General features: G+C 39.5%; 1 protein-coding gene across 31 annotated transcripts in view; it reads left to right on the top strand.

Moving 5' to 3' along the window:
- The window catches only part of POU2F1 (POU class 2 homeobox 1), a 175247-nt gene that overhangs the window by 82192 nt on the left and 74976 nt on the right, over window positions 1-18079 (top strand). For 2 of the 31 annotated variants that reach the window (XM_051857139.3, XM_051857138.3), the window contains exon 1: window positions 15211-15506. The exons of 28 other annotated variants lie outside the window; for them this stretch is intronic. In XM_051857139.3, the coding sequence (XP_051713099.1) occupies window positions 15479-15506 (28 nt within the window). In that variant the 5' untranslated portion in view covers window positions 15211-15478. Of the gene's footprint in view, window positions 1-12087; window positions 15507-18079 lie in introns of those variants that run through there. One more of the 31 variants, XM_089299632.1, reaches the window with a different exon arrangement.

Raw genomic sequence — 18079 nt, 5'->3', positions numbered from 1 at the left:
GTACTTTTGAAACCTTTATACATATTATTTAATCCAAGGAAGAGCTCTGTACTACTGTGCCTGTTTTACAAGAAGAGGTATATATGGTTCAGAGATAAAAACTTTGGAAGCTAAACTGAGATTTAAATCCAATTCTTGCTGATTTCAAAAGCCCAATACTAAACTGTGAAGCCTGTTTTTCTTTTCCTTTTTTTTTTTTTAAAGTCAAAACTAATCCAATCATAAATCTATGCTTTCCCATGTTAGCTGATACTGATGGTGGAATCATTGCCCCTCTCAATTCACTCAGTATCCCCAAATTTGAACATTTTAGAGATAAATGAGGTAGTGTTTCTTCTGTAGTAATTCAAACACTGAGAATCATATGAACTTATTTTAAAAGTTTTTAAGTTTATTTTAATTAACATGGCAGAGAGAGACAGAGACAAAGACAGCCACTGAAACCTTCCATCTGCTGAGTCACTCCCCCAAAGCCTGGAAGCCAGTAACTCAATCCCGGTCTCCCATGTGGGTGCCAGGACCCAACCATTCAGGCCAGCACCTGCTGCCTCCCAGGGTGTACATTAGCAGGGAGCTATAATCAGGAGCAGAGTTAGGACATGAACCTAGGTACTCTCACGTGGGATGCAGGTGCTCCAATTGGTGTCTTAACCACTCATCCAAACAGCTGCCCTCAGATTAGCTATTTGAAAAACATAATTTATCCCCCTTCAAGAAATGTTTATAAACTATTTCTAGGGGCTGGTGCTGTAGTGTAGCCCGTAAAACCACTGTCTACAGTGCCAGCATCCCATATGAGCGCCTGTTCAAGACGTGGCTGCTCCACTTCCAATCCAGTTCCCAGCTAATGCATTTAGGAAAGCAGTGGAAGATGGCCCAAGTGCTTGGGCCCCTGCACCCATGTGGGAGACCTGGAAGAAGCTCCTAAAACTTTTCAAAAACTAAGCCGCTCAAGATTAACTAAGGCACCTTTAATGAGGAAAGATAATGGTGTTAACAACAAAGAGTATTATTCAAAACTTAGGACATATCCCTTGGGCTTCATCTTACCCCCGGAATCTTTCATTAATTACTACCTGACTGACCAAATGAGGAGAGGTGTACAGAATATGAGCAATGTGATAGATACGTCTTTTAAAATAAAAATGTGTCTTAATTGCTCATATCATATAACTGCTTAATTCCTGGTAAGGTGTGGAAGTCTTAGAGGAAAGAATTTTAATTCATTTTAATTTTATGCATTTTAATCTATCCTATTCAAAAGAAGCAGTGTATATTCAAGTACCTTGTACCTTTCTATTTTGGGCAGCGTTTGAGGAGTTTAAACAAGGAGAGCTATGCTTATTAGCTGCTTTTAAATAAAAGTGCTCTCCAACTATCGAGAGTTTGCAAAGATGGTGTGAGATGTATTGACATAATCTGAAAAAATTCCAGAAGCCGCTTACCTACCCTAAGTATTACTTACAGATACAGATACTCATCCTCTGAGTAGAAGGGAAGGAGGTGGGGCAGCTGACCTTTATCAGATCCCTACCCTGCTAGGCTTAGTTAGATGTTTACATGTTTTTAAACTTATAATATCCTTAGAAGTATTGAAGAGGTAAAGCAGAAAGATAGAAGTATTTCACGAAGTTATTTCTTCCTTTTTGTTTGGATGGCCAGCTTATTAACCCTCCCTGTTCTTTCTTCATTTGCTTTTGACTGCATTAAATGCTGTTGATTGTTTTCAGTGCTTAGAATCCTAACTGCTGGGATTTCCATATAGTGCTCACTTGTCCAGTGAGGCATTATTTCCTTTCTTAATTTTAGATTTTCAGAAGAGAAAATTTATGTGTCGTAAATGTTGCTTATGGATTACAACATGAGGAAAAAATTAAAAAAAAAAGCCAACTTGTTGCAATCAACTGAACAATATAAGACTATTCTTACTATGTACAGTAAAGATAATCTTCAGCTTATGGATTCAAAGTCAGGAAGCATGGAAATATTCAAGAACATCACTTAAATGTTTTTCTATCTAAATCTTGATAGTGATATTCATTAAATATCAAGGAATTATAACAATTCCCAATTATCCTCAGTATAACATATTCTCATTTTTTTTTTTTTTTTGACAGAGTGGACAGTGAGAGAGAGAGACAGAGAGAAAGGTCTTCCTTTAGCCATTGGTTCACCCTCCAATGGCCGCCGCTGCCAGCGCGCTGTGGCCGGCGCACCGCGCTGATCCGATGGCAGGAGCCAGGAGCCAGGTGCTTTTCCTGGTCTCCCATGGGGTGCAGGGCCCAAGTACCTGGGCCATCCTCCACTGCACTCCCTGGCCACAGCAGAGGGCTGGCCTGGAAGAGGGGCAACCGGGACAGAATCCGGCGCCCCGACCGGGACTAGAACCCGGTGTGCCGGCGCCGCTAGGCGGAGGATTAGCCTAGTGAGCCGCGGCGCCGGCTAACATATTCTCATTTTAAGAACAACTTTGCAAGACAGCATAATTATCCCCATTTTTTTCTTGTCTTTTTTTTTTTTATCATTTTAGAGGCAGAGAGAGACAAAGGAAGTTCCTCTCTGCTGGTTGATTTCCCAGATGGCGAGTTAGGCCAGAATCAGAAGCTCAATCCAGATATCCTGTGTGGATGACAGAACCCCAACTACTTGAGCCGTCACCACTGCTTCCAGAGTCTGTATTGGCAGGAAGCTGAAATCAAGAGCCAGAGCTGGGACTCAGACCCAGGTTCTCTGATGCAGGACACTGGCATCTTTTATTTATTTGTTTGTTTGTTTTCATCTACTTGAAAGGCAGAATGATAGGGAAAGAGAAACACAATGAGTACGTAGTCTTCCATCATTTGATTTACTCCCCAAGTGCCCACAGCAGCCAGGGCTGGGCCATGACAAAGCCAGGAGGTAGGAACTCCATCCAGGTCTGCAGCATGGGATGTGAGGGTCCAGGTACTTGAGCCATCATTCACTGCTTCCCAGGATGTTAGCAGGAAGCTGGATTGGAAACAAAGTAGTCAGAACTGAAATGAGGACTTTGACATGGGATGCTGGCATCACCAAGTGGCAGCTTACACTGACCCTAACACCTGCCTCAACACTGACGTCTTAACCCCAAGGCTGCATGCCCACTACTGCCCCTGCTTTTTCAAATGAGGAAAAAAGAGTGGCATAATGGTGCAGTGAGTTAGTAAAAGTAAACCTGAGCTTGCGAGGCCACATCCCTTATGGGCATGCCTGGATTGGAGTATCATGTCTGCTTTTGATCCAGCTCACTGCTAATATTAGCACATCCTGAGAGGCAGCAGATGATAGCTCAAGTACTTGAGTTTCTGCCCTGACAAGGGAGATCTGGATGGAGTTCCTGGCCTCCTAGCTTTGGCTTGGCCCAGCCCTGGCTGTTGTGGGCATTGGGCAATGAATCAGCAGCATGGGGGATCTCTCTCTTCCATTCTACCTTTTAAATAAATATAAATAAACAAATATTATTATTATTATTATTATTTTTTAATTTGAGAGGCAGAGCTACAGAGGGAGAGACAGAGGGACAGGTCTGCAGTCCGCTTGTTCACTCCCCAAATGGCCGGAACGGCTGGAGCTGGGTTGGTCTAAAGCCAGGAGCTTCTTCCAGTCTCCCACCTAGGCAGGGGCCCAAGTACCTAGGCCATTTTCCACTGCTTTCCCAGGCCATAAGCAGAGGGCTAGATGATCGGAAATGGAGCAGCTGGGACATGAACTGGAGCCCATATGGCTTGCCAGTATTTCAGGCAGAGGCTTAACCTATTATGCCACGGCGCCGGTCTGACATTTTTTGAAATGAGGAAATTAAAGTTCTGATGTTGCATTAATTTCCTAGGGGTACCATAAGCAGTAGAAATTTATTGTACCACAGTCCTGAAGGGTCAAAGTCCAAGATGAGGCATTAGCCAGTTGGTTCCTTCAGGGGACTGTGAGGACTAATGTCTTCCAGGCCTCCCTCAGTATCTTCCCTCTGGAAGTGTCGCTTTTGATAAGGACTGCAACTGGACTGATCAGGGCTTACTTGAATGTCCTCATCTTAACTTTATCATCTGCAGAGGCACTGCTTCTTTGTTAGATCACATTCACAAGTACAAGGAGTTTGGACTTAGCATCCTTAGAGGGGGATATGATTCAATCCATGAAAGCTATTAAGTCCTTTTCTGGGGATCTCTAAGGGAAAAAAGTTAGACATAACACATTGTAGTGCCATTAAAATGTTAGTGTTAAAAGAACATGACAGTGTATTTTCCAATTCTATGTGGATCTTTCAGTTTAATGAATTGAGTTTCTAAAATATTTAAGAGAATTTTGGATTTTCAGGCTTGGGCTTTTTTTCTTTCTTCAGGTGACAAATAAGTGATGACACCACCTGTGGCAGTTTGTTTACGACTCAGTGCCCAGATCTGAGTTTAAATCCTAGCTCCTACTACTGTAGCTCTCTTAAGCCATCTCTGTAAGCCATCTTGTGTGCCGATCAGAATACCCTTTGTATTGTTGCAAGTGTACTCCACCAGTATAGTAGCTGTGCATTTCATTTTCTGAGGCCTGGGAAGGGCAAGGCTACACTAGGATAACAGAAAAAAGCACTGCGCCATAATTTATTGATCTGTTTCATATTTTGCTTGCTTGTTTGATTTGCTAACTTCTTTCTTTTTGTTTTAAAGTAATTTCAGACCTGGAGAGAAGTTTGAGAGAATAATACAGATAACTAATTCCTGAACTTGTTATCTTGCCAATTCCCTCCATGAACACAATACAGACTTTAAATTTAGGAAGGTAACAGTACTGTCAGCTAATTCACTGACTATTTGCATTTGCCACTTGTCTGCAAAATGTCCTTGTTTTCAAATCATGTCTTATTAATATAAAAAAACAGATTTCATGTCGTTCATAGATAAAATTCTAAGAACATAATGATACTTCCTTCTCTTCCCCCCTCTTTTTTTAACTTTTGTGGTAACATTCTTATTTTACTTTATACTCACAGGCCAACAATGTCCTTTTAAACAAAATAACCCAATCCAAGATCATGCATTGTTTTTAGTTATATCACTTTACTGTTCTCCAATCTGAACTAATTTCTGTTCTTTCTTTGGTATTCAAGAGTCTAACCCTTCGGCAGAATACTGTTTTGAGTTTGGATTTACTGATAGTTCCTCATTGCTGGCTTCAGATCACACGTCTTTGGCAGGAGTATGAAAGCAATGATGCCGTGTACTCCACATGGCATCTTAGGTGATACACAGCTTTGATTTGTGTCTTGCCTGTTGAGGTTAACTTTGATCACTTGACAGCATTGCCAGGCTTCTCCACTGTGAAGTTACACTTCTTCTTTTTCGTAACTAATAATTTTGTGGGGAAACTATGTAAATTTTCATCATCAAATTTTCACTTGCTAGATTTAGCATCAGTTGATTCTTAACTAGTTATTACTAAGATGACTTTCAGATGTTGATTTTCTAATTGTATCATTCTATTTTTGTCATTCTATGGGAAAACTTTTCTCCCTATTTATTTATATAAGCATATGCTCATGAATTCTTATGTGTAAAGGTTATCATTCATTCATTATTTTTATTATGTTGTCCAAATTGTCCAAAAATTACCTAATAAAAAACATTCTAGCTGGCTTCTATGTCTTTTTCATATATTCCCATAATTTTTTTAAAGCACTTTACTTGTTTCTTTGAGGAACCCTGCCTGCTGATAATAGCACTTGAAGCTAGGGTCTGTGTGCCAAATATGCTCACTGCTGTCACAAGGACAGAGGTAGATGGATGTGTGTGTGTTGAGTGCATGCCCATCCCTTTTAAATTTATTTCTGTACCTGTGATTTCATATCAAAACCTTTAGTTCCAATTTCTGTATTATAGAATTCATTCTAGCCTTTTCTCTCTTCAAGATTTTAATTCTTTTCTCCAAAATGATAAACTTAGCCCCCATCATCCTTAACATATTTACTTACTAGATTTATCTTTTGGTATATAACCAGTTTCCCAGTTGTTGCTCCCTGCCTCACTTCCCTAAGCGCACATGCCTGCCGTGCTAAGCTCCATCTAAAGACTTGGGGACTGAATTATGAAAAAAAGGAAATTTACTTTTTGTGGCAAATATTAAAGTAGATTGGACAACCACCTTTGGTTGACTTGTTTCTTTTATCCTTACATGTTTTTAATTTGAAACCCTATTAATTTCATGTTGGTGGAAATTCCTTCTTCTTGATGCTTTGTTTTACTATAACAGCCTGTTTGCATGAGATCTTTTTTAATGTATGTTTAATTCAGTATTTAATAATCCCAGTCTCAAGAGTTATTTAAGATATGTAATTGCTTAATTGCTTGACTACGGGAGATGTGCTGTACATTAACAGTTTTAAATATCAGGGCATACAGTCAATTTGGGATGGATTGTTTTCATGATCTGAAAATCTTTTGTGGCTTATCACAATAGTAGGAACATTTTAATATCTGTTAAGTTAATTCCAGTCCAAAATACCTTAGCTCTGAGTCTTCTCACAAAACGTTATCTGTAGAATAGGTAGTGCCAGAGTGTAACATATATTCCATCAAACCCAAGGAATTATGATATGTGGAAGAGAATTTATGTAAGGGCTTTTTCCTGTTAGGGGATGATTTAGGGACATTAACTTTAGAATGTTTAGAAAAATGTAAATTTCTTTTAGTGAGGAAAGCAAGCATTAAAAGAATATAAAGAGAAAACGTAACTCCCAAACTGTTAGAGGGAAAAGAAAGAAAATACATTCAGTATAAATCAGGAAAGAAGGGGGCGGAGGACACAAGAAGGAAGGGAAGTAAAACTATAACGTAATGTGATGGCAAGAGACCAAATATATCTGTAATCCCAGGCAGAAAGGGGTTAGACGCACTGGGAAAAGCAGGGACTCTCAGATTGGATTTTTAGGAAGGAATTTTCAAATTATTTATTTGAGATGCAGAGAGAGCGTGCAAGTGCACTAGTACTCCCATCTACTGGTTCATTCTCATGCTGCAACAACTGGGGCTGGACTAGGCAGAAGCTGGGAGTCAAGACCCCATTCAGGTCCCCCATGTGGGAGACAGGGACCCAATAATTTGAGCCTCCCAGGGTGTACATTCACAGGAAGCTGGAGTTAGGAACCAGAGGTGGCTATCAAACCCAGGCACTCTGATAGGGTTTGTGTGTGTTTTACCCACTAGGACTAATACCCAACCTAGATTAGGTATTTTTAAAACCAAAATCCCGTCTCTTTTTGTAAGAGGCATACCTTAAAAACAGAAGACAGAAAAAGTGATAAATGGATGTACTAAGATGTGCCAATTATGGTGTAGCAGGTTAAGCTGCCGCCTGCAGCGCTGGCATCCCATATGGGCTCCAGTTCAAGCCCTGGCTGTTTCACATCTGATCCACCTCCCTGCTAATGTGCCTGGGAAGGCAATGGAGGATGCCCCAAGAGCTTGGGACCCTATATCCGTGTGGGAGATCTGAAAGAAGCTCCCGACTCTTGGCCCAGCCCAGCTGTTGCAGCCATTTGGAGAGTGAATGAGTAGATGGAAGATGTCACTGTCTCTCCTTTTCAAATAAATAAAATAAATCTTTTAAAAATATTTAAAAAAAGATGTGTCAGTTAAATCATATCATAAAGAAGACTGGTACAGCAGTAGATTCTGAGGCCAAAAACGTGATGGAGGAGGATATGGAAAATAATTTCAAAATGCTAAAGAAATGCTCTAGCAACAGGAATGTCCATATCACAAAAGTATAGTTTAAAAATATTTATAGCAAATTCTGATAATTTTTTTTAAAAATGATAAATGATAAATTCTTTATTTCACTGGGGGATTTCAACTCTCCATTCTCCACAGCTTATGATGAGATTATGTCACCATACACCCACCCTAAATTCAGGATACCATAATTAGAAAATGCATTTTTAATATGCCTCATTGAGTGAAGGAACATCCTAACTTAGCCTACCCAAAACGTGCTCACAGCACTTTATTTATTTATTTTAAAGATTCATTTATTTGTTTGAAAGAGTTACATAGAGAAGAAGGGGCAGAGAGAGAGAGAGAGAGAGAGAGAGAGAGACAGGTCTTTCCATCCACTGGTTCACTCCCTGATTGGCCACAATGGCAGAAGCTGCACCAATCTGAAGCCAGGAGCCAGGAGCTTCCTCCAGGTCTCCCACATGGGTACAGGGGCCCAAGGACTTGGGCTATCCTCTGCTGCTTTCCCAGGCCACAGCAGAGCTGGATCGTAAGTGGAGCAGCTGGGACTTGAGCCCGGTGCCCATATGGGACACTGGCACTGCCAGCAGTGGCTTTACCTGCTACATCACAGCACCAGCCCCCATAGCATGCACTTTAGATTACAACTGGGCAGAATCACCTAAAACAAAGCAGTTTATGTAAGGTATTGAAAATCACATGCAGTTTATTGAATACTGTGCTGAAAGTGAAAAACATAATGGTTGTATATATGGGTACACTTGTAAAGTTGACAAGCTGTTAAGTTGAACCTTTCTAAGAAGTCAAGGGCCAAGTGTGTAGAAGATTAGAATCATGCTGTTAAGCATGTTTTGAAGAAACACATAATGACATGCTTTTACTTATACGTAGAATATTTACAAACATTGATTACACATGAAAGAATTCTTAACAAGTTCTAAAGAGGAGATAAACCATGTGCTTTCCCATGATGCCATTAAAATAAAGTAGCAGAGGCCAGCTTTGTAGTGTCCTAGGTAAGGCCACCACTTGTTACATTCCATATGGGCAGGCAGTTCGTGTCCCACCTGCTCTACTTCCCAGTTCAGCTTCCTGCTACTGTGGCTGGGAAAGCAATGGAGGATGGCCCAAGTGCTTGGACCCCTGCACCCACGTGGGAGACCTGGAAGAAACTCTAGGATCCTGGCTTTGGCTTGGCCCACCACTAGCCATTGTGGCCATTTGGGGAGTGAACAAGCGGATGGAAGATCTCTCTCTGTCTCTTTGTGTAACTCTGCCTTTCAAATAAATAAATCTTTTAAAAAGTAATATAACAACAATAAAGGATTGAAAAAAATGCATCTCTAAATACCTCTGGAAACATAGTGAGCATTATGAGAAATATGTAATTCGAAAAAGCTATACATCAAAACATGCAGGCTACAGCTAAACTGGTTCTTGGATGGCAATTTTCGGCCTAACATGTAGTCATTAGGAAACAAGTAGCCACTGAAAGCAAACTTACTATTAAGGAAGAATGAAAAGAATAACCCAACCAAAACAGTAAAGGAAGGAAATAAAAATTAAACCAGAAAAAGTAATTAAGAAAGGTTAGACAACAACCAAAAAAAGCTAATTATTTGAAAAGATGCAGAGTTCATATAATATTTTTCTGTGATCAAGATAAAAGGTACTGATAAATAATGAAAGCAATAAAAAGGAGGTAATCAAACACATTACTTAAGTCTTAGGATGGAGTAACCGTATTTCAATAAGCTTAACAATATGAAATGGTAATTCTTTTTTTAAAAAAATTAATTTATCAGATTGACTTGAAGAAATAGAAAACCTGAAAAAGCAGTAATCATTAAAAAAACTGAAGTCCTGCCAAAATAATTCTGTTTCTCTCCTTAGAAACCCATCAACTCTATACCAAATGAGGCACCAGAATGAACTATTTTGATTGGCAAATTTTAAGTAACCTTCAAGGTACAGATTGTCCCTTTCTTACAGAAACAGAAGAAAAACTACATAGATTGTTTTAAGAGTCTAAAAGAGGCCGGCGCTGCAGCTCGCTAGGCTAATCCTCCGCCTTGCGGCGCCAGCACACCGGGTTCTAGTCCCGGTCGGGGCGCCGGATTCTGTCCCAGTTGCCCCTCTTCCACTCTGCTGTGGCCAGGGAGTGCAGTGGAGGATGGCCCAAGTGCTTGGGCCCTGCACCCCATGGGAGACCAAGATAAGTACCTGGCTCCTGCCATCGGATCAGCACGGTGCGCCATCTGCGGCGGCCATTGGAGGGTGAACCAATGGCAAAGGAAGACCTTTCTCTCTGTCTCTCTCTCTCTCACTGCCCACTCTGCCTGTCAAAAAATTAAAAAAAAAAAAAAAAAAAAAAAGTCTAAAAGAACCTTGGTAGCTAGCTGAAAAAATGGTACAAAATAATTTCATGTCCCAAACCAGCTATAATAATAAGTGTAAACCAAAATCCCTGAATATTGTATGTTCAAGAAATACAACAAGATTTGGGGAAGGGGTGTAGACATTTGGTGCAGAAGTTAAGTCATCGATTGGGATGCGCACTTATCATATTGGACTGTCTGGTTTGAGTTCTAGCTACTCCGTTTGTGATCCATTGTGATCCAGTTTCCTGCTATTGTACGCCCTAAAAGGTGCTCCCACGTGGGTGCAGGAGCCCAAGTGCTTGGGCCATCTTCCTCTGCTTTCCCAGGCCATTAGCAGGGAGTTGAATCAGAAGTGTAGCAGCAAGAAGAACCAGCACCTGTATGTGATGCCGGTGCTGCAGACAGGAGCTTAACTTTCTATGCCAAAGCACTGGGCCTAAAGCAAAACTCTTTAAATTGAAATGAAGAAAAGACAGTTACAGATATTAAGAAACAGTATTGCCAGCGCCGCAGCTCACTAGGCTAATCCTCCGCCTTGCGGCGCCGGCACATCGGGTTCTAGTCCCGGTCGGGGCGCCGGATTCTGTCCTGGTTGCCCCTCTTCCAGGCCAGCTCTCTGCTGTGGCCAGGGAGTACAGTGGAGGATGGCCCAGGTGCTTGGGCCCTGCACCCCATGGGAGACCAGGAGAAGCACCTGGCTCCTGCCATCGGATCAGCGTGGTGCGCCGGCTGCGGCGGCCATTGAAGGGTGAACCAACGGCAAAGGAAGACCTTTCTCTCTCTCTCTCTCTCTCTCACTGTCCACTCTGCCTGTAAAAAAAAAAAAAAACAGTATTGTGGGAGAGTTAAACAGATTAGGTTTTGTAAAATGGTGAACCTTTAGTGGAGCTGCACAGAAATTTTAAGTTTTATAAACAAGAGATTCCAGATTGGACTTTGTAATCTTCCTTCCTCCCTCCCTCCCTCCCTCCCTAACTGCTTTCAGTGCGGCAGCCTGTGTCAGCGAACTTTTGCTTTGAAGAATTGATTGTATTAACTGCTAACCCATTGCGGCTGAAGGATACTATCTACTGCCGTGTAGTACAGCATGTTGAAAGCCGACTTGTTAGTATGTTTAGTCACATATTCTACCAGTTAAGCTGTAAGATTATTGAGCATCGTTTACTTGGTTTGTGCTCCCAAGGCTGTTCGTGCTAGTACGACTTATTTTAATTACACGATTTAAATAGTTTTATAAACCAAGGATAAGAGGTGATGTTTCTGTGAGAAATTGAGTGTGTTGAAAAGATTTGATGAAGAGTAATTACTAAAAATAAAATACTCTCAAATGAGATGTGAGCAGAGAGCTATAAAATATCAGGGATAAAGTATTCCTAAAAAGAAGGGGGGGGGGGTGGTAGGAAAGAAACAAAGGAAGGCACAAGAGGAAAAAGGAGTGGCAGTTTTAGCCGATGAGATGCCTGTTGTCCTGTATTGCGGCTCCTGGGTTGCTGTGTGGCTCTGGCTCCAGACTCTAGCTTCCTGGTGCTGCGTACCTTGGGGAGCATCGGTGATGACTCAAGCAGTTGTGTTCCCTCCACCCATTTGAGGGGTCTTGATTGAGTTCCTGCCTCTTGGATTCAGCCCCAGCCATCACAGGCATTTGGGGAGTGAACCAATGAACCAGTATATGGATGAAAGCTCCATCTAGCTGACTCTTCTCTGTGCCTCTCAGTTTACTTTTATGAAATAAGATTGTCTTTCTTATTTCTTGTTGTTTGTCAGTACTTAATAGCCAAATGAATAAAGTATACTTCTTTGTTGGTTTCTGCCCATTTATAGTATTAGTAAATGATAGAAATTCCATTTTGTGTTTTTAATTCTTTCTAGCACTGAGAATCCCATGTTGGAATCTTAAAATATCATTCACATATACTGTGATAGAATGTACAAGAATGGTGGCAGTGCTAATTATTACCCCATTACCTGGTTCTGAGTCTAATATGCTCAGATTCTAGAAGGTTATTTTGTATCTTGGGCATTGTTTGGTAAATTATTTTAGTCTGTATATAAGTTAAAAAAATTTTTTTGAGGGGAGGATGAGATTCTTGTAAATAGTAACAGAATTCTTGTGACACTGAGTATTTTTTATTACTGAGTGTTGACTGAAGCAGTGTTAGTAAATAAATTAGTAAGGCACTACAGTTGTGGCAGATTTGGAAAAAGGTGAAGATCAGCAAAGTATTGATATGTGATTGCTATTGCCTGGCAGTAAGTGCAGTGGAACTGTGGGATGTACAGCCTCACTATGAGACAGAAAGGAGATGACAGGGAGTAGTTGTCATGCCATATTTATCTTTTTTTTTTTTTATTGCATTCTGTACTATAGCTAGAACATGTATAGATGTCATTTGTATGGATCATGACCAGGTTACAAGCTGACCTCACATCATTCCCATGTAAAACATGTTTTTAAATACCAGCTTGTATTTCAGTTGGCATTGCCCTCAATTTCATTTCTAATGCATCCTAGACTAACCCATAAGACCATAAATCTGTTATCATTTTAATACTAATAGTATTATCTGTAAATTCTAGGTCCTCAAAGAGAATTATTCTCTTTTAGGGGAAAAAAGTAGCTAGATTTTAGGTGTAATTTTGAAATCATGTGAATTTGAACTTTGCTCTTTCAGCTCGTTTTTATACTTAACATACATTACTGTTTCCTATTCTACCTTTTGTGAACTGTGGGCCTCTACCCCTCCACCCCAATCAAGGTCCTCGAAGCTGAGAGCTGTTTTTCGAGTATCCAGGTTAAGTTGCAGAGACCCTGTAGTCTCCTGGCCTGAGTTATTATACTACCAAGTCCTGTGGGGTACCTAGCAGCAACCACTCCCTCTTTGGCATGTCATCCTTACCAGATGTGTCCAAGTGCAGCTTGGCATGGGAAAAACAGTTTATAAGTTAGTGAATGAAGTACAAAAAGGCAAATGGTTGATTGCAGAAATACTCTGTAAGAAGTACAGGCAATAACTTAACAGAAGAGAAGGGACATCTACTATATTCTAGTTACATGCGCCCTTGCTTCTCATCTTTTCCCACCAAATAGGTCTCAGATACTCCAACATTCCACCTGAAAAGCTCATGTGTAGTTTGTATTCTGTTCTGTTCTGTAATAGGTTCTTGCTTATTTTAATAAAAAGTAATGTGAGTTACTCAAAAGTTTGGCCATGTTTACTGGGTGACTCCATGTCTCTGCTGGCACAGCTACTTCTTACTCCAGTCCATGACAAGTCTGAGAAGGTTAGTGAGACAGCAACCTCATAAAGGGATGCTCTGGTCATTTCACAGGGGGAAAAATACTGCCTGAAGGAAGACTCTTAATAGGTCTCACAGAGATACTCCAAAGCATTCGTGGTTATGTAAAACAGAAAAAGTTGCAGTTTAAGTCAAGGGCTGACCCAGGAGTGAGGAAGAAGTTTTGGTTCTGTATGTTATTAACGTGTAAGGACATTGTTTAAAAAAAAAAAAAAAAAGATCCTTGATAAAAAAATCTTGTCTTTGTTTTCTCTTGTGCATGTTGAGTTTACTTTCAACCTTGATGCTTGGAAGAGATACTTACTGTAACATGTATTTTAAACACCAGACGTTTGGCATACTTCAAGACTGGCTCTAAATAAAGCAGTTATTAAAGGGATGGCACCCATGAGAACTCTCCTCATATCTCATGCTCTTTTCCGTGACTCTGTCACACCTGACTTAAATACAGTATCTTTACCACAAAGTAGTGATCTCCTGACTGCATGGAAAACAGGCATTTTAGTCAGCTGCTGTGGTCACACCCTGCCCCCGACAGTCCCCTAAATGTATAGCTCATCCATAATACATAGTAATAGATAAGAGCTCAAATTTTGATGTCAGCAAAATCTGATTTTCAATCCTGACCACAAATTATCTGTGTGACTGGTTAAAATGCATTAGTTCTATGTGCCTTGGTTTCTTTATTTTTAAAAGGGAATATTAATGCCTATGTCACGAGATTTTCTTACAAATCTTCTCCTAAATTGTCTACAATGATTAGGATGTAATATTGTTGTATAATAGTGCCTGAAAAGTTTGAGGTTGATGATTTCCTTTGAAACTCACTTTAAATTGAATAAACATTGTTTAGTAAGGATTTTATGTGTGTGTACCTGTGTGTGCATCTCCATTATATGAAATTTATTTGAAAATACTAAATCCACAAATTCACATGACCTGTTTTTTGATAATCAATATTCTAAGTAACTGTCGTCTTTGTTCTTGAGATTGATTTTGATGGGAGAAGGATACTGCACAATATGTAGCATTCAACTAATCTATTCTGTTAATTTGGTAGTATAAAAAGATTGGTAGAGAATGAATTTCCATACTCTTGAAGATGCTTTCATACAGCCTTCTCTGTAGGTTTATACTGTTGCCTCATTTTAAAGTAGGACTTTCTCCCGACTGTGTGTTAACAATTGGAAAATTCCCTATCAGTAGACTAGCACCATCTTGACAGCCCTATGTTCTGCTTCTACCTTGCTAATTGTTTCCTTGGGATTATTTGGATTGTGTAGAAAGCTTTTTGCAAATCCTCTTATTACCGAAGTCATTGTTGCCAGCAGGAATAAGATTAAAGGTGCTTAAGTCTGTAGAGTTGTTTCTAATTTGTACGTGTCATTTCAGTGGCATTTTAACAGAACTCTGTCTCCTGTCCCTCCCATCTCTCCCAGTACTATCTCAAGTTGGGTCCAAGAAGCCAGGCCATTGGAAGAAATCTCATTTTATCCTCCTAATTATTATGCTGGCACTCAGGAGATAATTTTTCCCTTCATGCTCTGCCAATTAATATGCAAATGGGCTGATAAATATTTATGCAACGGTTTAAATTATGCAGGGAGTGCTTTCAGTGTATTCTGTAAATGAATTGTTCATGGACTTCAAAGTGCTGGCTGCTGTGCTAACGAGGAGAGATTTGCATAAGGCCCTAATCACAGGCATACTGATTAAGCTTCATTATGGAAACTGCCAGCTGCAATCTTTGTTTCTATTTTATTACAAAAAGGGGAACTTTTCATGCTTCAGTTGCCTTGACAATGTCAGTCCTAGCTGGTAGGAGAGACTAAAACTCCTCTGAGCAACTGAAGTTTCCTTATTCAGTTGAAGATTGCTATGGTGTAACTGAAGTTGTATTTTGCTTCTCCCCTTAATCCACTTTCCACACTCCCACCCTTGTTCTCTTAGAACATAGTGTAGGTTCGTTAGAAATAGTAGTACCTTCTTTTCCCCACCCCAAACCGCTACCTGTTTCTTCCCTGCCTTGGACTATCTGCACCTCTAGAAGATTTCACAGCAATGCTGGACTGCAGTGACTATGTTCTAGGTGGGTACCAGCGCAGCTCTTTCTTAGAGCTTTAATATGGAAATGGCATGTGTTGGGTTGTCTATGCATAAATGCTTAATCGCATATGCAACCAAAGCAGGGGAGGGGGAGAGGAGGATTGAGCAGGGGAGGCAGAAAGCATTTGCAAAGCACAAGCATACTTGAACTTGCTCTAGGTCCCTCCCTACAACTAGCTCTTCTGGTTCAGAGGGTATTTTCAGTAAGTAGTGTGGATTTAGAATCAGCTTGAATGGAGGACATTTTTTGCTTTTTGGAAATTTCTGTTGAGTATTTCATGTAGCTTTAAAAACATCTTAAATCTGAAACAAGGTAAAACTGTGCCTAAATAATATGTCCATATTAATAAAACTGTTTTACATACTAAATGAGAATATCTTATGCCAAAACCAAAAATACTCTGTGAAAAGTAAGGTGGAGCCATTGTACAAAATTGTTCCCATGCATATATTGACACAGAGAGTGATTTCAGTGGTTACTGCCATAGATCTGTTGATCAAGTGCCAGATACCAGGAACTGTTTTCAAATTTTAGTTAATGTTAGCCCTCATTTTTATTTTTTAAAAGCAACTATGTCCCTCAGAAAGCTGTAGTCTTAAAGTGTTGGAAAGCCTATTTTCCCTAAAGCACAGCACGCTTTTTGGAGAGGGATTTGTTAGGCTTGAATATACAAACCTTTCTTGGTGACTAAGGCTGAAAAGAGATTGAGGCACTTTGGTGTTGAAACCTTTTTAGCTTACTCTAGTCACCTGGAAAGTCAGATATTATGAACTCCATTTGAAAGTTTGCAAATTACTTTTTTTCCTGTATGTTATTTTCCCACACTTGAAAACCGAGGCTGCTTCTATCACCTTCACAGTTGCCATGGACAAAATAAAATGATACTTCTGAGGGGGTTTGAAATCTTAGGCAGAAGGCATGGCCTGAATCAAAGGTAGTGGTAGTAGTACTTGTCCTGCTGTGTAAAAACTGCTGTGTATGGGAAAAATGCCCCAAATCACAAGTTGTTGTCAAGAATTCAATCTAATAGCAACTTGTGGACTGCATATTAAACTTATTATGTGCTTCATTCCAGGGTAGAGACCTATATATTTTATATTGCCTAGGGAGAGAAAAATGTGCAAGTATCAAAAAAATTTTTTAACATATTTTTCTTTTTTCATTTGGTAAGTTGGGGACTTAAGAAAGAAAGGGAAAATGCCTTTTTGAAATGTTTTTAACGTGGTATTTTAGAATTAGAAATTATATTACTTTCAATTATCAGTACATATCATTTAAACAGTCTTCCCATTATTGTTGTACAGTTAATCAGAATTTTATTTTTCTTTTATGTGTGTGAAATAATTTGTTAAATGCTTTCGATTTCTGGAAGATGGTGTAGAAGATACAAATTAGCTGTGGCATAATTTCTAATTTATAGGTGTAGAAATTAGGATATGAATGATGTAAGCTCAGGCTCATGACCGGTTAAGCTTTATGTTTCCTTGTTTGTTTCGATGGTATCTATGTACTGTTAAGATTGTTAACCCTATTTATGAATGTCTACTGATCGTTATTTTTCCACTTTTCCCTCATACCTGCTAAAGGAATCCCTGAGCAGTAATGTATGCTTAATGGTATATTCTGTTGTATTTGTTGTGTTCCTTGTTAATTTTCATAAGACTTTGGTAAGTCATTTAGAAAGCTGATTTTCACTAAGTTGTACACCTGTTTCTTTCAAACCTTAGTGTGCTTTCAGATGATATTTGAATTCTTCTGGACAGTAACGGGGGGTGGGGAACTTGTAGAACCTCATTTATGACCACAAACACACGAATTTTAACCCTTTTGGACATCTGAGTAACAAAGATATGCCTGTGAGACAAGCATCAGTTATAAAACTTACTGTACTAGGAAGGCTATTACACAGCTTCTGGCTTGGAAATGAAATTTATGAAAGAAAGATGCCTGATTTTTTTTCTTAAATCCTTTTTACTGGTAGATAATGTACCTGTGGGCAATATGGTTGGAATTTCCATCTAATGATTATTATAATTTCCTGGTTAAACTTTTAAGCAGTTGGCAAGAGGTGATCATTGTTCAAAAAAATCAAATACAATATAGCTTAAATTTTTGTTTTATACTAATAACTAGTTAAATGGTTCTTAGTGAGAGGAAGGCAAAACTTGTTTGATAATCAACTTGTCTGGTTATATGTCTTCTATTTTTGAGTTTGTAGTGAGTGTAGAATAAGATAACTTATGTGTCTTCCATTTTTCACCCTTTTGAAGAGGTAGGAAACAAACCTTGATTAAACAGCCCTAAAAGAAATAAACCCAAATTAGCAGATTCATTTGGGATATCAAGGTAATAATTGTTAGGTAAGTGTGGTTGTGATTCAGTTTTGAAATTATGAGGTGTATCTGTTGTGCCTTCTTGGTTCAACTTCTGCCGGTTTAAGATTGAAGTATGAATTTGGCATTTTCTCACTGTGAATCTTGTTTAGTTTTTGGTTGGTGAGAAGAGTAAATATGGAGGGTTTTGCTTGTTGTTTTTTGTTTTTGTTTGTTTTTAGA

Source organism: Oryctolagus cuniculus, chromosome 7, assembly GCF_051225735.1.
Source record: "Oryctolagus cuniculus isolate XC-2025 breed Fujian yellow rabbit chromosome 7, ASM5122573v1, whole genome shotgun sequence".
Taxonomy (NCBI): Eukaryota; Metazoa; Chordata; class Mammalia; order Lagomorpha; family Leporidae; genus Oryctolagus; species Oryctolagus cuniculus.
The sequence above is the reverse complement of the archived record's forward strand: the minus strand, read 5'-3'. Positions and strand labels throughout refer to the sequence as shown.